At 39.6% G+C, this 22,578-nt stretch overlaps 1 protein-coding gene across 4 annotated transcripts in view; it reads right to left on the reverse strand.

The window, feature by feature from the left end:
• Positions 1–22,578, reverse strand: part of ARL15 (ADP ribosylation factor like GTPase 15) — a 540,185-nt gene that overhangs the window by 341,663 nt on the left and 175,944 nt on the right. For all 4 annotated transcript variants that reach the window (XM_023734973.1, XM_023734972.1, XM_023734974.1 and 1 more), the window contains one exon: positions 999–1,143. In XM_023734973.1, coding sequence (XP_023590741.1) covers positions 999–1,143 — 145 coding nt within the window. The remainder of the gene's footprint in view (positions 1–998; positions 1,144–22,578) is intronic.

Here is a 22,578-nt window from a genome sequence, read left to right on the forward strand (position 1 = left end):
AAAACACAAGGAAAGCAGTAGCCCATGAGACAGACAGGGCCACATAAACCAGAGACTTCATCAGCCTGAGACCAGAAGAACTAGATGGTGCCCGGCTACTACCAATGACTGCCCTGACAGGGAACACAACAGACAGTCCTGGATGGAACAGGAGAAAGGTAGGGTGCAGAACTCAAATACTAGTTAGAAGATCAGACTTAATGGTCTGACTGAGACTGGAGAAACCCTGGAAAGCATGGTCCCTGGATTCTCTGTCAGCCTAGAGCTAAAACAATTTCTGACGCCAACTCTTCAGATAGGGATTGGACTGGACAGTGGGACATACAGTGATACTCGTGAGGAGTGTGCCTCTTAGCTCAAGTAGATACAAGAGACTAAACAGGCAGCTTCTGTCTGGAGGTGAGATGGGAAGACAGAGAGGGTTAGGAGCTGGTTGAATGGACATGCGGAATCAGGGGTGGAAAGGAGGAGTGTGCTGTCACAGTAAGGGGATAGCAATTAGGGTCACATAACAATGTATGTATAAATTTTTGTATGGGAAACTAAGTTGAAATGTTAACTTCATTTAAACTACAACAATAAAAAAATTGTTTTAAAAATTAAAAACCAAAAAAAAAAAAAAATAGGCCACAGTAACACTTCAAAAAATGATGACACTCATTGGGCCTGAGATGAATTCATTTTGTCATAGTAACATAGGATTTGTTTGTTTTAATATTTTCCAGAGTTTGATATATTCAGTGGCACTGAAATGATCAGCCAGGGGGATACAGAGTACAGCAATTTAATGCTATTCGGCCCTCTTTAAATCTTTTTCACGAACAAAATATGGTATTTAAAATTAAAATAAATAAACTGACTGAAGCGAAAAATAGGCAGGGGGTGGGGAGGATGGGAGATGCAAAGGAGGGCACAAGAGGGCAGAAATCAAACAAATAGCATAAGAAACTAGAACCTCTTGGTGATGAGAAAGGATAGAACCCTGGCGCAATACCCACCTGTGGTGGACACGACATTCTCAGGGCTTTCGCTGCACAGCTTTGACAACAAACTGGTCTTGCCAGAACCCGTGAGTCCTATGCAAACCAGGTCATATTCGGGTCGTGCAGGTGGTGGTCCCTTGCAGCAGAGTGCTCTAAAACACTGCCAAGAGAAGGAAAAAAAAAAAAAACAGTTCGTTTAAAGAAGACTGTGGGAAAAGAAATAAGTAATATTTAAAATAACTAAATAAATAAAAAAAAATAATAAGTTTACAGAAAGTCCAAGCTACACTGAAGGCACTGGTGCAAAACAAGGCACCAGGAACTGATGGATTACCAACTGAGATGTTTCAACAAACAAATGCAACACTGGAAGCCCTCACTCGTCTATGCCAAGAAATTTGGAAGACAGCTACCTGGCCAACCGACTGGGAGAGATCGATATACATATTCATTCCAAAGAAAGGTGATCCAACAGAATGTGGAAATTATTGAACAATATCATTAACATCATATGTAAGGAAAATTTTGCTGCAGATAATTCAAAAAACAGTTGCAGTAGTACATCAACAGGGAACTGCCAGAAATTCAGAAGGGAACAAGGGATATCATTGCTGATATCAAACGGATCTTGGCTGAAAACAAAGAACACCAGAAAGATGTTTACCTGTGTTTTATTAACCATGCAAAAGCATTCGACTGTTTGGATCACAACAAATTATGGACAACATTGTGAAGAATGGGAATTCCACATCACTTAATCGTGCTCATGTGGAACCTTTACGTAGACCAAGAGGCAATTGTTCGGACAGAATAAGGAGATATTGTATGGCTTAAAATCAGGAAAGGTATGTGTCATGGTTGTATCCTTTCATCATACTTATTCAATCTGCATGCTGAACAAATAATCTGAGAAGCTGGACTATATGAAGAAGAATGTGGCATCAGGATTGGAGAAAGACTCATTAACAATCTGCATTATGCAGATGACACAACCTTGGTTGCTGAAAGTGAAGAGGATTTGCAGGGCTTACTGATGAAGATCAAAGACTATAGCCTTCAGGATGGATTACATCTAAACATGAAGAAAACAAAAATCCTCACAACTGGACCAACAGCAGCATCATGGTAAATGGAGAATATACTGAAGTTGTCAAGGATTTCATTTTACTTGGATCCACAATCAATGCTCATGGAAGCAGCAGTCAAGAAATCAAAAGATGCATTGCACTGAGCAAATCTGCTGCAAAAGACCTCTTCAAAATGTTAAAAAACAAAGATGTCACCTTGAGGACTAAGGTGTACCTTATCCAAGCCATGGTATTTTCAATTGCCTCATAAGCATGCAAAAGCTGGACAACGAATAAGGAAGACCAAAGAAGAACTGATGTATTTAAATTATGGTGTTGGCAAAGAATACTGAATACACCACAGACTGTCAGAAGAATGAACAAATCTGTCTTGGAAGACGTACAGCCAGAATGCTTCTTAGAAGCGGGGATTGCAAGACTTCACCTCACGTACTTTGGACGTGTTATCAGGAGGGACTAGTCCTTGGAGAAGGACATCATGCTTGGTAAAGTAGAGGGTCAGTGAAAAAGAGGAAGATCCTCAACAAGATGAACAGACACAGTGGCTGCAACAATGGTCTCAAACATAGGAATGATTGTGAGGATGGTGCAGGACCGGGCAGTGTTACATTGCGTTGTACATAGGGTCACTGTAAGTCAGAATCAGCTGGGTGGCACCTAACAACAACAAGTAATTAAATAATATATTAATTATAAAGAGAGAAATGGTAACTTTAAAGTGAAGAAATCTGGGGGACACCAACCACCTTAACCAAATGATCAACGTTAACATCTCCAGGTATGAGACACATAGGAGCTCCACGGGCCACCCTTCTGCTATAATGGACGTGCTGCCAGGGGCACAACAGCATTATGCAGCCTTCCTGCCAAAAATGCATATCTGAATCTAAGCATGAAGAAACTTCAGACAACAGCAACCTGAGAAGCGTACTGCAAACAACTGGCTTGCTGTCCTCTAAAATATCAGTGCCTTAAAATTCAAAGGGAAGATGAGGATATATTCCAGGTTCAAAAAGCCTAACTAGGTGTCATGGCTTGAATTGTGTCCCCCAAAAATATCTGTCAACTTGACTAGGTCATGATTCCCAGTAGTGTATATGATTCTGTAATTTGATGTGATTTCCTTATGTGTTGTAAACTCTATCACTATGATGAGGTTGTATGGGATCTCCTTATGTGTTGTAAACTCTATCACTATGATGAGGTTATACTGATGACGTCTACAAGATTAGTGTCTTAATCCCATCTCTTTTGAGATATAAAAGAGAGAAATGAGCAGAGACACACAGGAACCTCACAGCACCAAGAAAGCAGTGCCGGGAGCAGAGTGCATCCTTTGGACCTGAGGTTCCTGCACAGAGAAGTTCTCAGACCAAGGAAAGACTGATGCATTAAAAAGCCCTTTCTCCAGAACTGACGGAGACAGAAAGCCTTCTCCTGGAGCTGATGCCCTGAATTTGAACTTGTAGCCTGCTGGACTGTGACAGAATGGACTTCTCTTTGTAAATCCATCCACTTGTGATAATTCTGTTAGAGCAGCACTAGATGAGTAAGACACTAGGCATAATAATGAAATGCAATGTTTCCAGACTGGATCCTGAATCAGGAGGAAAAAAATGCTGTAAGTGACATTTTGGGGAAATTGTTGTTGTTGCTGTTGTTGTCTAGTTGATTCTGACTCATTGCGACCCCACGTACAACAGAATGAAACTCTGCCTGGTCCTGCACCATCCTCACAATTGTTGCTGTGTTTGAGACCACTGTTGCAGCCACTGTGTCAATCCATCTGGTTGAAGGTCTTCCTCTTTTTCACTGACCCTCTACTTTACCAAACACGATGTCCTTCTCCAGGGACTGAGAAAATTGGTGAAGATTAAATATAGACAGCATATTAGATAATAGTATTGCATAATGTTAAATCTCCTGAATTTAATAATTACATTTTGGTTATATAAGAAAATTAATTATTCTTAGAAAATACACAGTTAAGTATTTAGAGGTGAAGGGTCCTGATGTCTGCAATTATCTGGTTTGAAAAATTTTAAATCTCCATCTCTATTTCCTTATCTAAGTAGTCCCTGGACAATGCAATGGGTTAACACACTCGGCTGCTAATGAAAAGGCTGGAGGTTCAAGCTCACCCAGAGTCACTTTATGAGAAAGGCCCAGTGATCTAACTCCAAAAAATCAGCCATCGGAAGCTCTCTGGAGCACAGTTCTACTCTGACACACATGGGGTTGTCATGAGTTGTAATCAACTTGACGGCAACTGGTAAATATCTATATGGGGGCAGTGGTAAAGCAAACACAGCAAAATGTTAGTGACTGGTGAAGCTAAGTGAAGAGTATATCGGAAAATTCTTATACTAGTCTTATAAATCTCTGAGATAATTTTGAAATAAAAAGTTTTTAAAAATCATTAAGGAGAATCCCTGTATACATCACTGCCTACAAGGTCTTTATTAAAATGTTTCAAGTCACCTTTAGGGTACTATGAACTGTTGAATAGTTTTACACAGCACAAACCTGTTGCTCTGCAACAGTTAAAGAGAAAGGGATTTGGGACACAAGATACCATTCATGCAGTTTTTTATTAGTTTTGAGTATCTTTTCATATATGTTCTAAATGTCCGTCTTTTCTCTTCCTATTTCCTTGGTGTCTTTGCCAACTTTGGTGATATTACTCAACTGTTGTTGTTACTACCTCACCTTTTTTTGATCTTTACTTATTCAACATCCATTTATTAAACCAAAAAGAAAAAACCCGTTGCTGTTGAGTCGATTCCAACTCATAGAGACTCTACAGGACAGAGTAGAACTGCCCCATAGGGTCTCCAAGAAGCAGCTGTTGGATTTGTACTAACGACCTTTTGGTTAACAGCCAAATGCTTAACCACTGCACCACCAGGGCCTCATCCATTTATTAGGGTCCAACTATATGCCAACTTTCATAAAACAAAGAAAGAGCAAAAGGAGGGAGGGAGGAAAGAGAGAGACTTCTGGGTCATCTGGTATATAAAAAGCCTGAATTGATTCTGCTCATTCAGATAAAATCTGAGGCCTAACTGGCTGTCATGCTCTCATAAATCAAGCTTGATGATTTCTCTCTCTCACTTCTCATAACTAGTCAGTCAACAAGTTTGGTCCATGTGACCTCTGAAATAGCTCTAGAACCTGTCCCTTCTCTCCAGCCTCAGCTACCATCACCTGGACAATATCAACATCCTCCCAGCTGGCCCCAGCATATTTACTCTTGCTTTCTCTATTCCCCACACTGTAGCCACTGTAATCAGTTATAAAAGGTGTATCTGTTCATACCTGCTTAAACCCCCACAGTGACTTACCACTGCTCTTGGGTCCAACCCCTTACCATGGTCTACACGGCCCTCCACAATCTGCTCCAGCCAACCTCTCGAGCCTCATCTCCCATCACTCTCCCATACTTTTCCCCTCTTTGCCCCCATTCCAGCCATGCTGACTCTTTCTCACCTCAAGGCATTTGTGCGTGCTCTTCCCTCTTCTCCCAACTCTTGGCTTAGCTAACTCCTCATCAGCTTTTAGGTCTCAGCTTAAGCACATTTTCTCAGGGCAGCCGCTCTAATCCTGAGACCAGGTTAGCAATTCTTGTCTGGCTCTCACAGCACCTTTGTGAACTCAGCACTCTAAGAATTACAGTTTCTTATTCACCACCAGTATGTGGGAGCCATGCCTGTCCACCTTCATCGCAGACTCTTCAGTGCTTAGTGCAGAACCTGGCATAGAATCTATTCTCAATAAGTAATTGTTGAATGAAGAATGAACTACATTTACATTTCACCTAAGGAAAAAAAAAAAACAAAGAAAGTGCCAAGGCTAATGGAAGCTTGATCTATGATCTCTCTCTGTGAGGCCCCTAGGCTTCAAGAAAATAGTGTCAAACTAAGAGAAACCCTTCACTTGTTCGTTTCATTGCCAAGTTATTCCAGTTCCAAAAAAACAAACAAAAAAAAAAAACTCGATTTAATCTACAGGATCTTCTTTCTCAGTAGGATAAGGCTTCTTTTTGTCCCAAATTCACTTTTCCTTGGCTTTTAAGAGATTCTGCCTACTCCTGGTTAACAACTCTATGATCATCTAATCCATGTTCTTCACAGATTTATTAACTCTAATCATATTTTCTCTCAGTCTTTTCAAGCCCAAGAGTCCTAATTATTCCAATTTGCCTTCATATAGAACCCCTCCTATTCCTTCATCTTATTAGTTGCTCTTCTTTGGCTTTACTTTGTCCAAAAAGATTAACGACCCCAACTATGAACAACATTCTAGATGCCAGCACATCCTGGATTCGTATGAAGACTGATATTGTCTGACATTTTGCAGCCTTTTTCTTATCCATGCTAAAATGAGTCTCCCAGGTGCATGATGAGAGTTTTCTAAGAGTTTTATTTTATTTATTTATTCCCTAAAAGATAGCCACTGGCTAGCAGCTACTGACACTTAGGAAAGCTCAGCCATGTACAACTACGACAGGCAACTACACTAGCCCACAGTCATTCCTCTTCCTGGACTGCTTTAGTCCTTGACGATGACACTTTTCTTGTTCTGGAGATCTCCATTTTGCTCAGCTCCCCCGTCAGAATTTCCCTGGACTCTTTCCTGGTGGGAGTCTGGTCCAACTTCCCTGGTCCAAATTACTGTCTAATCTTTAATACAAAATGAAATTGTATGTGACTGTTAATTACACTGCCCTGTTTAAATTACTTACATACAAATATTACTTAACATATTTTGCCCAAAAGTTCCACAATTTCATCTTCATGTTCTTTTAAAAATCCACAGTGTAAAAACTTTGTAGTCATGCCCAATAATAGCCATATCACCTGTTAATTTACAAGTGGACATTCTACCCCACTCTCTTCTTTTCCCACCATTCTATATTCTCCCTAGTAGTGCCATCTCCACTCTCATGGTTTCAGTCATGTAGATGGTAAAGATACCCAACATGACATCTCCTTCCTGACCTTTTCCCTGAATTCTAGGCTCTGTATTTCAAACTGTTCTGGAATAACCCCAACTAAATCTGAAGAAAACAAAAGGCTCCTGCCAAAACTACAGGCTATGGAAATAAAGAATTTTGACTGCTAAACATAAAGGCTAGATTGACAATTGCTACAAGGCAGAATCTCTGAAATAAATCATAGACTATGGCTCCCAGAAATGGTGTCAGATTTTGAGCCAACTAAATAAGACTTTTAAGAATATGCTTAAAAGGAGGAATGTTCATGTTTTCAAAGTCAATTCCTAAAAATTGTATTCATTCTTTGCTTTTCCTTTTAAAACTTAATGAAGCTTTGGATCTCATAGTCAATTTACTTAAAATTACTCATTTTGGCCTCTAGACTATACTGTACCCAAAGTTCATTGTGTTTGTCTCCTAAAGCAGTTCTTGCATTGTTCAGAGTAAGCCCCTTTCACTGTTGTACAATGCTAAACACAATGCTGTCGGCAGTCCTGACAGCAAGCGGCAAACTCAGACTTCATTCCCAGGCCAGACACTAACACATTGTATAACTCTGTTCAAGTCCCATAAACCTAGCCATACTTCAGTTTCACCATGATTAACCAGTCAGTAACGTTTTAACACTATCTACCAACTCCTTTCTTCAGGAGGATATTGTGCGGTATCAGTTCAATGCGATTAGGCTACTAAAAAAGGCACCATTATAACAGGTAAATAACTGTTCATCATGACGCTCATTTTTCAAAAGTACCTGGGGTGACAGTCACCTTGGACCAGGGACAGGCAGCCCAACATGTAGCCCAGACTGTGGCACTTCCCCTCCCATCAGCCCACAGCTGCCTCAGCCTGCTCCATGTGATCCTAGTTCAACCCCAAACACTAAAGACACACAACCCTTGGCCCTCACTTGCAACAGGGAATAGAAAGCAGGGCCAGTCCGCGTTGCAACTACACCCTCTAGGGGGTGCAGCCAAGGTCATGGTCTCTGTTGCCTAGACTGCTTCAGTTCACAGGCCTTTTTACACAGTGTCAGCTAAAAAGAATCCAGTGTATCTATGCTATTATGTCAGGACACAGGATTTTCTTCCCTAGCGTGCATCTACAAGCTTCTACCAACAGTATGTGTGAGAAAACAGTGTGCCAAGGTCTTGAGAGAATGCAAGATTGCAATCACCAGTAATAGCCCTGTCTGTGTCATAGACTTTGTACAGATCATACAATCATATGATTTTTAGCTGAAAAATGGATTAGCTAAAAAGTGTAAGCAAATACCTTAGGAGTACTTTGCTTATACTTTTTAGCTTTTTAGGAAGAAGGAAGTTCACTATATGCACTGTAAATAAAAAATTAGCAAAAGATAAAACTGCAAGGGTAAAATGAGGACTTGCATTTCAGTGTGATGCCTACCACTAAGGCAGCAAGATCATCTTTCAATGCCCTCATTCCATTTGGGGACAGTGTAAGACGCTTGGCAGATTTGGCAGAGCACTGTTAGGTACTCAGTGAATAACTGTTGAACAAATCAACGCTGTAAAGCACTAATGAAGCACTTAACTGTATATCTCATTTCCCTCGACATTTCCACCTTAATCTGACTCCACTTACCCTCTAAATAACTCACCTGTCCCTCAAGCTGAGTGCTGAATTCTTCTGTGTCACCCTGGTGCTGTGCACCCAGCATGGAAGGCCCTCCTCTCCCTTTCCTACTTGATGAATTCCTATTCGAGGTTCTGCTCAAATGTCGCCTCTTCTGGGAAGCCTTCCCCAATTCTCTCAGAGAGAACTTATCCTTTCTTCCACTCCTTGGTCTTTTACACACACTTCTAGCACTGAGTTAATATAATGCCACATTGTCTGTTTGTTTGTTTCTAACTGTAAGATTTATTAGAGGACAGAACTACACACAGAGACCCAAAGACATATTCATCCTTGATCCTATTATTGGTTCAAAACGTTTAATTTTACAGCTACTAAGGGTAGCCAGGCGCCGCAGCAGACGAGCAGAGACATTCTGAAAATTCACAGTTCTCCATAGAGTCTGGCTCAAAATCCTCCCACTCTGGCACTGGCCCCGTGCATTGCCAGTATTTCCTACCATCCTGTGTCGCTAAATTCCCAGACTTCTGGGACATGGCATTTGTTTCAATTGATGCTCTGTTTTTCATCATGAATACATGATTTTATTCTGAGCATGATTTCAATTTCACTGAAGCTCTGCATAGTTGCTGGAAAATTTTCTTCAGTCAGCTTCAGGACATCCCCCCCAGCCACACAGTCACTGCCTGAGCCCTGTACTGTCTCCTCATTTAAATATGGGACTCACCAGACAAAAATGCAAGGTCTCCTATGACAAATAACCAGGTTTTTTTTTTTGTTTTTGTTTTTTAATGTGTAGCCCTCAGGTAGGACTTGGCACAGTGCTCAATAAATACTAAACAGAGTAACAAAAAAATTAATGAGTTAGCACCTAAAAGCAAAAGAAAGCTCAGCCATAACTTCTAGTGGATGTATTTCTTAGGCAGATTGGTTTCAAAACCAAAACAGGCACCTGCACATTTTGATATTTACCAACCCTCATAATGTAAAAAAAGTTTTTAAAAAGATGTCAATTTCTAGAAGCATTCTAACATTAAACATGTTCAACGAATAAAACATTCAGTACCTAAATATCTAAAATTATCTGATTTAAAATAAAATATTTTCCAAGTCTCAAATAGTCAAATATGAGTTTGTCTTGAAAATACAACCAAAATGTGTTACAGGATTTGTAAGAGCTGTCTGAACTCTAGAGAAGACTTGAGGACAAACGGTGTCCTGATAAAAACAAAACCAAAGGCAGCTAACACTACTGAGAACCAACTGACAGTCAGTTCTCATTATTCGTGGTAGTTGCTTTCTACAAAGCCAACATGAACATTGGGTTGGCGAATACTGAACCATTGCTCCTGAGGGAAATACAGGATTGGGTTCCTGTGAGCCTCAGGCACGATATTTGTGTCAACCCATCAATACATAACCTTGTTTTATGTGTTTCTGTTTAAAGATATCTACTTAATATACACTGTTCATTGATTAACGCTGAATTTATAGCCAATAGCACTATAACTCATGCCTGAACGAAGCTGATTGAACACATGTATTTTCTTTGGAAGGCACACCACAGCCTTCTTGCGCTTAGGAGCACTAGATAGTACTTCAGCATTATGCTTGGGGATCATTTTAAGCCGCAAAATCACGAACAAAAAGCACAAAAATGTGAAAAACGTGTCACCAAAGAGACCACGAAAAGAACATTTATTTACAATATGACAGATGAAACAAGAAGGCAGAGTGATGCCTTGTTCAAGCTCAGCTGGGAACGTGCTCCTCTGATGACTCAAATTTTTCACTGCTCTGCACGTCTGCAAATGACCACAACAGCATTGTATTGACTTTGAGGTTACAACTACTTTCATTGAGTAGGATAATTTGCAGATAAAGAATTCGTGAATAATGAGGACTGGCTGTATGAGTGATTTATGTGTATTAATTAATTTACTCCTTAGAACAGCCCAATGTGAAAATTACTATATGCTTCCCACTTTAAGATGAGGAAACTGACACCCAAAGATGTTAAATAACTTGTCTAAGTGGAGCCAGGATTTGAACCCCAGCAGTCTGGCTTCAGAACAGTTTGTTTTCTGAGTCACTATAACAATATGTATGTGTCTAACATCTGAGGGTATATCATGTACAGGTGATGTTAGAGGCATTCTGTGTAGAAGGCAACATATAGATAAGAAAATATTCCAGAAAGCTAGTAAGTGGCTAAGCTGGGGTTCGAGCCAGAGATGTTCATCTCCAAAGCACTAACTCCTATCCTCTCTGCTCTGGGGCTGTCGTTTCCAAAGTCTGAGATCAGAGGATCAGAAGCAGGGGGTTTCTGTTGTTTTGAGGGGATGAAAGGGTGCTTAAGTAAGTTTGCCTGTGCTGGAGAAGATGTAAGTCTTTGCATTCCTTCCTTACTTGCACCTCCAGGTTTCCGGAGAAAGTACCTTTTATTCTAGGATAAAAGGACCAACATCTTTCCCCAGTCTCTAGCCAGTAGAAAGCCACTACTTGCATCTTTCCTTTAACCCCTTCTTATCCTTTGGAAGGGACAAAGCTTGTCTATTAAGAGAAGGCCAGGCTGGCTACAGAGATTTCTGATTCTAAGCAGGACAGAAAGGGAGAAAATCTCTTTGGGAATAGTCCTCATTTCCCCCTTAAAATGTATGTGTATGTATACCTCAAAAAAGTAAATAAACAAATACTAAATAAAATGAAATGTATTGAGAGAGAGTATGAGGGAAGACTCATGAATAAACTTGAGTTCTGTGAAAATACATGAGAAGGGGATTGCCTGTAGTGAAGGTAATCTTTTAGCCAATCCATTCTACTTTGAAGAAGAAAAATGAATGTAAAATATGACCTGATGTCTTGGCCCTTGCAAACAAGTGAAAAGAATAACAGTTCAAAATGGCACTGAGAGCAACAGAAATAATAAGCAGGGCAATGGAGTGCTGTGAAGATGCCCTTGGTCACCAGACCCATCCCATTGGAAGACTCTGTCCCCACACTGCGAGAGCAATCCACTTCTTGAGGTGAAAAATCCAGTGGCCCCTTAAGACTCTAGTGGGAAAAACAATAACTTGTTTTTACAGAAGATGGGTCAAACCTTTTGGCCATGTGGGGGAGGCTGCAAGATCACAGAGGAAGGCTTTGGCCAGGAACTGTCCCAGGGTTGAGGCTTCTGGCCAATGCATCACACTGCCTCAGGACACTAAGTCTGTCTTTGCCTTACCCTTTGTATTTCTCAATCCACATTCCTTTTTGGGGTGAAATACTCCATTATTTCTGCTTTGTTCTGGGCTGTCTTCTGTCTCTGTCCCTATTAACTCCTGGCAACAAAAGAAACAAACAGAAGCAGGGGATTTCATGCTTAGCTGTTATAGACATTGGCCTCTCAGCTTTACAGAGGGGCAGACATCTGAAACTCTGAATGAAGAGAGTGCTACCGCGCTGAGCCAGACTGGGGGCCCACATGGCTCCCAGACCGGGCATCAGTCATCCTTGAGTCCTGGTACATGCATTTCAACATGAACCAAAAGTGTGGTTTTTAAAGTTAGAGCATGTAACTGATAATTAGATTTAAGAAAATCTACTTCAGGAGAAATATGTTTCTAGCAATCCAAAATTTAAGGACTTCACACTGGAAATAGAGCAAGGAAATAGGATTTTTTTTTTTTTTTTCCTAAACCGAATAACTCAAAAAAGGACGGTAAGATAAATGTGTCTTTCTTATTTGAAAGATGCAATATGTAACTTGAGATTGATAGATGGGGCAATTTAATTTTTAAATATCATTTTTTCATAATAGTCAGATTATCAAATAAAAACAGCAGAAAAATCTCCAGGCATAACTGTCTGTAATAGGGTGGTAACAAGCTTTATGCGCCATACTCATAAATGTATACAAATCAAGGCATCACGTGGGTCAGTTTCAGACCATGAACTACTTTTTCCTAAAGAGTACAGAAATACAAATTTAGCTGAAAGTGAAAAGAAAACTAGTACATTTTGTATTAAACGTCTTTTTTGGTTATTATCTGAAAAGAACATTTATAAAAAGATAGTAGGGCATAAAAATACTCAAAACACTTTTCACTTTCCTTTTCAAGGGCACTTCTCCAGACTTTGTACACTTAGAAAGAGTCAGGGCATGAAAACATTTAAAGAGAGGTAGGCCTCCTAGGGAGCCCTAAAGACACAGTGGTTAACAGCTTGGCTGCTAACCAAAAGGTCAGCAGTTCAAATCCACCAGCCGCTCCTTGGAAACCCTATGGGGTAGTTCTACTCTGTCCTATAGGGTTGCTATGAGTCAGAATTGACTCGACGGCAACAGATTTTTTTTTTTTTTAGTTTCTGCTCAGAGCTGACCAGAAAATTTCAAAGGGCAGCTTGAGAAGACAAAGTAAAGTATTAATAATGAAATATGCAAAGACCTGGAGTTAGAAAACCAAAAGGGGAAAACATACTTGGTATTTCTCAAGCTGAAAGAACTGAAGGAAAAATTCAAGCATTCAGTTGCAATATTGAAGGATTCTATGGTCAAAATATTGAATGATGCAGGAAGCATCAAAAGATGGAAGGAATACACAGAGTCACTGTACCCAAAAGAATTGGCTGACGTTCAACCACTTCAGGAGATAGCATGTGATCAAGAACCAACGGTATTGAAGGAAGAAGTCCAAGCTGCACTGAAGGTGTTGGCAAAACAAGCCTCCAGGAATTAACAGAATACCAATTGAGATGTTACAGCAAACAGACGCTGCACTGGAGGTGCTCACTCATCTATGTCAAGAAATTTGGAAGACAGCTACCTGGCCAATCAACCAGAAAAGATCCCTATTTGCACCCATTCCAAAGAACCCATGATCCTACAGAATGCAGAAATGATTGAATGACATCATTAATACCACGCCCAAATAAAATTATGCTGAAGCTATTTCAAAAGCGGTTGCAGCAGTACATCAACACGGAACTGCCAAAAATTCAAGCTGGATTCAAAAGAGAACTTGGAACGAAGGATTTCATTGCTGATGTCAGATGGATCTTGACTGAAAGCAGAGAATATCAGAAAGATGTTTAGCTGTGTTTTATTGACTATGCAAAGGCATTCAACTGTGTGGATCATAACAAATTATGGATAACATTGTGAAGAATGGGAATTCCACAGTATTTAATTGTGCTCATGAGGAACCTATGCATAGACCAAGAGGCAGTCGTTTGAACAGAACAAAGGGGTACTGCATGGTTTAAAATCAGGAAAGGTGTGCATCAGGGTTGAATCCTTTCACTACAGTTATTCAATCTGTATGCTGAGCAAATAATCCGAGAAGCCAGACTGTATGAAGAAGAACACGGCATCAAGACAGGAGTAAGACTCATTAACAATCTGTGATATGCAGATGACACAATCTTGCTTGTTGAAAGTGAAGAGGACTTGAAGTATTATTTACTGATAAAGATCAAAGACTATAGCCTTCAGTATGGATTACATCTCAACATAAAGAAAACAAAAGATCTCACAACTGGATCAATAAGCAACATCATGATAAACAGAGAAAATATTAAAGTTGTCAAAGATTTCATTTTACTTGGATCCACAGTCAACACCCACAGAAGCAGCAGTCAAGAAATCAAAAGATGCATTGCATTGGACAAATCTGCTGTGTTCTAGAGAAGTTACTTCACTGATGTCTCAGTTTCATAACCTAGAAAATAAGTATTACCTCACAGAGTTGTTGGGAGTAGTAAATGAGGCACTGCATACAAAATGGTCAGTATAGAGCTCAATAATCAAGTGAAACTGTGATCGTCATGATTGTTACTATTAGATTTTTCATCAAGAATAATGTTTGCTAAAGAAAACTGATTTTTTGGGACCACCAATCAGTATTCCTTTCACAATAGATAAAGATAATTCAGGAATTGTTTTTTTGTTTATTGTCCACTTGGTCAATGATCTTATATGATGCCCCAAATATCACTAATGGTAAATACTGCTGAAGATAATTAAAAAATGGTTGCAGCAGTACAACAGGGAGCTGCCAGAAATTCAAGCCAGATTCAGAAGAAGATGTGGAATGAAAGATATCATTGCTGATGTCAGAGGGATCTTGGCTGAAAGCAAAGACTATCAGAATGATGTTCACCTGTGCTTTATTGACTATGAAAAGGCATTCAACTGTGTGGATCGTAACAAATTATAGATAACATTGAGAAGAATGGGAATTCCAGAACACATAATTGTGCTCATACGTAACCTGTACATAGACCAAGAGGCAGTTGTTTGAACAGAACAAGGGGGATACTGCATGGTTTAAAATCAGGAAAGGTGTGCATCAGGGTTGTATCCTTTCACCATACTTATTCAATCTGTATGCTGAGCAAATTATCTGAGAAGCTGGACTGTATGAAAAAGAACGCAGCATCAGGATAGGAGTAAGACTCATTAACAACCTGCGATATGCAGATGACACAACCTTGCTTGCTTAAAGTTAAGAGGACTTGAAGCACTAACTGATGGAGATCAAAGACTACAGCTTTCAGTATGGATTACACCTCAACATAAAGAAAACAAAAATCCTCATAAATAGACCAACAAGCAACATCATGATAAACAGAGAAAATATTAAAGTTGTCAAGGATTTCATTTTACTTGGATCCACAATCAATGCCCTAGGAAGCAGCAGTCAAGAAAGCAAATAATATATTGCACTGGGCCAATCTGCTGCAAAAGACCTCTTTAAAGTGTTCTTTTTTTAGCAAAGATGTCACTTTAAGAACCAAGGTGTGCCTGACCCAAGCTATAGTATTTTCAATCACCTTACATGCATGCGAAAGCTGGACAATGAATAAGGAAGACAAGAGAAGAATTAATGCCTTTGAATTATGGTGGTGGGGAAGAATACTGAATATACCATGGACTGCCAGAAGAATGAACACATCTGTCTTGGAAGAAGTACAGCCAGAATGTGCCTTAGAAGTGAGGATGGAGAGACTTTGTCTCGTATATTTTTGACATGTTATCAAGAAGGACCAGTCCCTGGAGAAGGATATCATGCTTGGTAGAGAGCGAAAAAGCAGAAGACCCTCAAAGAGATGGACTGACACAGTGGCTGCAATAATGGGTCCTAACACAGTAATGATTCTGAAGATGGTACAGGACCGGGCAACGTTTTGTTCTGTTGGACACAGGGTCGCTATGATTAAGAAACTACTCAACAGGCGCCTAACAGGAACAAGAATCTTTTTGGCTTGCTATAATAAGAACAAGTAAAAGGGGCCATAATATGATGTAGAATGAGAGCATCATTAGACTTTTTCTCCCAAAAGGGGAGAACCCCTAAAAAACAGCTTTTAAACATTACTGGTCTATCCTAATAGTTAAATCAATTCTCTCGGAATATAAATTTCCTGCTATGTCTAGGCAGACTTAGACAAAAGCCTAACAAGGGAAAAAAGTGTCTGTAATCCCTGTGCATCCTCAAATCACATTGCTTTCACTGCTGACAAAGACAAATGTTTACTATGGTCTAGCACTGAAGAGCCAATACAGTGAACTAGATGCTATCTCACCTCACACATCAACACACGTGTCAGACAGATTCTGATTGCAAAGTCTGTTATTGGTGATGAGAGAGGCAGAGAGGGCACAGCTGGATATTTCAGATCCACAGCTGAGCTGGCAGCAGTGGTAGTTCAAGCCATCTTCTCACTTTAAAAGCTGGAATTAATCTGAGGGAGTTATTTAAAGGTGTGTTTTATTAAAGAGGCACTTTCCAACTACTGTCAAACTTCACAAGCAAAAGCTGAATGCTCAGAGGAAGGCAGTTCTACCTGGGGCCATCTATGAGAGATTAACTGATTTCTGTCAGCACCCACAAATCATTTATCAGAGCTTAAGAAAAAGCAACTGTGAACAAAAATAATTTCTGTTTCCTCAAAAAAGTAAAACTAGCACGTGAATTTACAACTTATAAATGTTCTTAGTATTTATTTTATTCCCTGAAATTAATACAAGCACAAATGCCTTGAATTATGTTCTTTGACGGTATAACCCATTGCCGCTGAGTAAATTCCCACTCATAGCAACCCTACAAGATAGAGTAGAACAGCCCCATAGGGTTTCCTAGGCTGTAATCTTCACGGAGGAGCCCTGGTAGTGCAATGGTTAAGATCTCGGCTGCTAACCCAAACGGTGGTGGTTCAAAGCCACCAGCCGCTGCATGGGAGAAAAGACCTGGAAATCTGCTCCATAAAGATTACAGCCTAGAAAACCCTATGGAGTAGTTCTACCCTGTCCTACAGGGTCATTATGAGTTGGAAGAAACCTGATGGCACACAACAACATAGAGATGATGCACATATCAAAGATATCAGAGGGACTCCATGGGCCTGACATTTATCTTGCATCTTTCCAGAAAGAAGTCTGAACATTATCAATTCTTTCTTCATCAAATAAAGCACCCACTTCTTATAATAGTAGTTCTCAAACTACCAGGAAAACATGATACTTGAACATTCCAAGTGGTTTTTTGTTTGTTTTTTAAGGGCTGTCCTCCTTTTTCTTTTGTACCAGACAGGGTTCTGGTCACAAATAACAGAAAAGCAATTTATTGGAAGAAGATTGCTAGTTCACAGAATCAATGAGAAAGCTCAAGGACTGCAAGAACCAAGGCAGCCCAAGGCAACACCACAGCAACCATTAGTTTAGGAGTTGTCACTTGTGCTGCTTCCCACCCTGCTGCCAGACTCCACTGTAGCCAGGAGAATGGCCTCTGACTGCCCAGCCCTGTACAGATTACCATCAAATGGACAAACCTTGGTCAAAATCATGCTGGAGACCTTGCTGCCAGAGAGTTGAGGAAAAAAAAAGGTGCCTCCTACCTTCAGCAATGAAGGGAGGGGTGCCTGCCTCCAAGTTCTCGTGGGGTTTACTTGCAGGGCAGCCAAAAACAATATCAACCATACATTTTGTCTTTGGGCCCAATATACCAGACCACATCTATCACTACAATTTAAAGGCATGAAATAGTAAGGACAATGTTTTTTTGTCTTCCAATTCCATAGACAGAATTATGCTAGAGTCTTGGAGAGTGGCAAAAAAGAATTAGACTGAATGGAGGCAGAGGGCTGGATGAGAGTAGAAGATCTGGCCTGGAATCTTCTCAAAACAAATGTTTTGCCCTCTCCAACTTCCACTTGTGTACTGTCATTTACTACTCTGCTCTCTTATTCTCCATGCATTTCCTTCCTTCTTCCCATATACCCACCAATAAATTATTACATGTAAGTCAAGGATGCAGGCTGATTGTGTACGTGCAGGAGGCAAATGCCAGACAGCTCCTGTGTTCATACTTGCGTATTCTTGCTTTCCCTTCAACTTTCATATCTTCTAGGAGAAAAAACGGACACACTTGGAGTTGTGTGTAGCACCTCACTTTTGTAAATTAGAAACAAAAATTCCATCCGGTGGTCTGGGCTATTGTCACTAGAAAGATGGATAAACTCCCTAAGGATGTATGACTGGGCATTCTTTTTTCTTCTCAAAATAAGACCACTCTGGTTTTCAACACGTTTGTCTAAGTCATGTATAATCCTTCAAGTCTCCCTTTTCCAATTTGCAAATCACACCGTAATTGTGAAGCAACTGTTAAAACAACCAAAAAGTTACTCATCTAAAACATGCAAAAGACACAGAGAGAGAGAAAGCAAGAGCACAATCATATTTATGGTTAGCAAAAAATAATAAATAAATACAACATGGTCCTTGGCAGACAAATTCAGTTTTCCTAAAAGAATAAAACCTGAAGGTTTTCAGTAAACTATGACGTTACAGAAAAAAAAAACAGTAGCGGGTAGAAGGGGAGGGAAAGGATTAGATAAAGGCATGTGCTAAGAAAGAAAAGGACATTATGCCTCATTTGTTTGGTAAACCTGGGGAAATAATTTACTACTTGCTGTACAAGGAATTACGACTCCATCCTGGACAGACTCTGTAAGTGCCCCCTGGCTCTCCATAAGCAAGAAAGAACCAAAGGGCATATGCATGACTCTGATTTTAGTGTTAAAATTGACTTCATAATTACAATAATATTGTACACAAAGGTCTTCAAGGGAATTGCTCATGGATAAATTAGAGACAGTGTTGCCAGAGATAAAATATTTATCACTAAAAAATTCCATAAAATGTATCTGAGAGAAGCAGGGCTCATCTGGGAACCACATAAGCAGAAAAAGACACCAGCAGAAAAATGCAAGAATTCTCTGTCGTATAAAAATCTGAAACAAAGAATTTCTGTCTTAACAAATTCTGCATATACTAAAATAAGACCTCATAGTCACATATGAGTCAATAGGGCAGAGTAGAGAATAAAAACTGCCCTGGGATTTTTCTTAACAAAGCAATTATACACTAAAGACCACAGCTTTCTCTTCAATCCAATTAATTTCGTACTTTACAATCTCTTACAATTTGCAAATTTCCCTCAGTCCTCAAAGAAGTATAAAATGCATGGAATCTTAAAACATTACATTTTTTAAATGATATATCACACAATGTTAAATCACATATTACTTCCTATGTTTTATGTGTTTTTATTGTAAACCAAATTCAGTCTTTTATAAAAAGAATGAATGAGAAGTGAATGAATGAGAAAATAAAAGGATAGAGATAAATGGATAAATATCAAATCCAGTTTGATCAAACAGGCGCAGCAGATAAATTCTAAGTCAAGTTTAATTCAGGTGAAAGTAGAGATTTCCAGTTTTTAAAGACACAAGGAAAGGAGAGTGAAAAAAGCAAATCGTTAACAGTAGCACCAAACAACTTGATAATCTCTGACTTGACAGATGATGTGGCTTCAGCAGCAGTCTGGACTTTAACCTCAAATATTCTACTGAATCTTAGCTTGAAATCTTCTCAAAACACTTTCATAAAAGGCCCCCAATATTCATTTTACTTAAGTTGACAGTTAATGAGATTTCAGACAGATTAAAGATTTAGAAAAGAAAGCACATGATATTAAAATATCAGCTACTAATAATAATGAATTATGTTAACTATGTGTTGTTGTTGTTAGAAGCCGTCCAGTGTTCTGACTCAGAGCGGCCATATGAACAACACAATGAAATACTGCCTGGTCCAGCACCATCCTCAGAATCATGGTTATGCTTAAGTACACGGTTGCACCCTCAGTGTCAATCCATTTCCTTGAAGGTCTTCTTCTTTTTCAATGGCCCTCTACTTTACTAAGCACGATGTCCTTCTCCAGGGACTGATCCCTCCTGATAACATGTCCAAAGTATGTGAGACGTAGTCTCGCCATCCTTGCTTCTAAGGAGCATTCCAGCTGTACTTCTTCAAGACAGATTTGTTCATTCTTTTGGCAGTCCATGTATATTCAACATTCTTCGCCAACACCATATTGCCAAGGGGTTAATTCTTCTTTGGTCTTGCTAATTCATTGTCCAGCTACGATGTTGCTTATAGGTCCAGTTGTGAGGATTTTTGTTTTCTTTATGCTGAAGTGTAATTCAAACTGAAGGCTGTGGTCTTCGATCTTCATCAGTAAGTCCTTCAAATTCTCTTCACTTTCAGCAAGCAAGGTTGTGTCATATGCATAACGCAGGTTGTTAATGAGTTTTCCTCCAATCTTGATGCCCGGTTCTTCTTCATATAGTCTAGCTTCTCAGATTACTTGCTCAGCATACAGACTGAGTAAGTATGGTGAAAGGATATAACCCTGACACACACCTTTCCTGACTTTAAACTACAGAGTATCCCCATGTTGTGTTAGAAGAACTGCCTCTTGGTCTATATACAGGTTCCTCAAGAGCACAATTAAGCATTCTGGAATTTCCATTCTTCACAATGTTATCCATAGTTTGTTATGATCCACACAGTCGAATGATTTTGCATAGCCAATAAAACACAGGTAAACATCTTTCTACTCTTCTCTGCTTTCAGCCAGGATCCATCTGACAACAGCAATGATATCCCTCATTCCAGGTTCTCTTCTGAAACCAGCCTGAATTTCTGGCAGTTTCCTGTTGATGTACTGCTGCAGCTGCTTTTGAATGATCTCCCACAAAATTTTACTTACATGTGATACTAATGATATTGTTCAATAATGTCAACATTTTGTTGAATCACCTTTCTTTGGAATAGCATAAATAGGGATCTCTTCCAATCAGTTGGCCAGGTAGCTGTCTTTCAAATTTCTTGGCATAGACAAGTGAGCACTTCCAGCGCTACATCCGCTTATTGAAACATCTCAATTGGTATTCTGTCAACTCCTGGAGACTTGTTTTTCACTAATGCGTTCAGTGCAGCTTGGATCTCTTCCTTCAGTACCATTGGTTCCTGATTATATGCAACCTCTTGAAATGGCTGAACGCCAACCAACTTTTTTGGTATAGTGACTCTGTGTATTCCTTCCATCTGCTTTTGATGCTTCCTGCGTCATTTAATATTTTCCCCATAGAATCCTTCAATTTTGCAACTCGAGGCTTGTAGTTTTTCTTCAGTTTTTTCAGCTTGAGAAAGGACAAGAGTATTCTTCCCTTTTGGTTTTCTGACTCCAGGTCTTTGCACATGTCATTATATTACTTTACTTTGTCTTCTGGAGCCGCCCTTTGAAATCTTCTGTTCAGCTCTTTTACTTCATCATTTCTTCCTTATACTTTAGCTGCTCGATGTTCAAGAGTAAGTTTCAGAGTCTCTTCTGACATCCATTTTGGTCTTTTCTTTCTTTCCTGCCTTGTTAATAACCTCTTGCTTTCTTCATGTATGATGTCCTTGGTATCAGTCAACAACTTGTCTGGTCTTCAGTCATTAGCATTCAGTACGTCAAATCTGTTCTTGAGATGGTCTCTAAATTCAGGTGGGATATAGTCAAGGTCATACTTTGGCTTTTGTGGACTTGTTCTAATTTTCTTCAGCTTCAACTTGCACATGCAAGCAGTTGATGGTCTGTTCCACGGTCAGCCCCTGGCCTTGTTCTGACTGATGATATTGAGCTTCTCCATTGTCTCTTTCCACAGATGCAGTCAATTTGATTCCTGTGTATTCCATCTGGTGAGGTCCATGTGGATAATTGCTGTTTATGTTGTTGAAAAAAGGTATTTTACAATGAAGAAGTCATTTGTCTTGCAAAATTCTATCATGAGATCTCCAGCATCATTTCTATCACCAGGGTTATATCTTCCAACTACCCTGATCCTTCTTCTTTATTTCCAGCTTTCACATTCCAATAACCAGTAATTATCAGCACATCCTGATTAAATATTTGATCAATTTCAGACTGCAGAACTTGATAAAAATCTTCAGTTTCTTCATCTTTGGCCTTGGCAGTTGGTGTGTCAATCTGAATAACAGTTGTATTAACTCGTCTTCCTTGTAGGCATATGGATATTATGCTATCACTGACAGCATTGTACTTCAGGATGGATCTTGAACTGTTCTTTTGACGATGAATGTAATGCCATTCCTCTTCAAGTTGTCATTTCCGGCATGGTAGACCGTATAATTGCTCAATTCAATATGGCCAATACCAGTCCATTTTAGCTCACTAATGCCTACGATATCGATGTTTATATGTTTCACTCCATTTTTGATGATATCGAATTTTCCTAGACTCATACTTCGTACATTCCACATTCTGATTATTAATGGATGTTTCCAGCTGTTTCTTCTCATTTTGAGTAGTGCCACATCAGCAAATGAAGGTCTCGAAAGCTTGACTCCATCCACGTCACTAAGGTAGACTCTACTTTGAGGGGACAGCTCTTCCCCAGTCATATTTTGAGTGTCTTCAACTAGAGAGGTTCATCTTCCAGCACTATATCAGACAATGTTCTGCTGCGAATTCATAAGGTTTTCACTGGCTAATTCTTTTCAGACTTCTTCTTAGTCTGTCTT

Source organism: Trichechus manatus, unplaced genomic scaffold, assembly GCF_000243295.1.
Source record: "Trichechus manatus latirostris isolate Lorelei unplaced genomic scaffold, TriManLat1.0 scaffold00074, whole genome shotgun sequence".
NCBI lineage: Eukaryota > Metazoa > Chordata > Mammalia > Sirenia > Trichechidae > Trichechus > Trichechus manatus.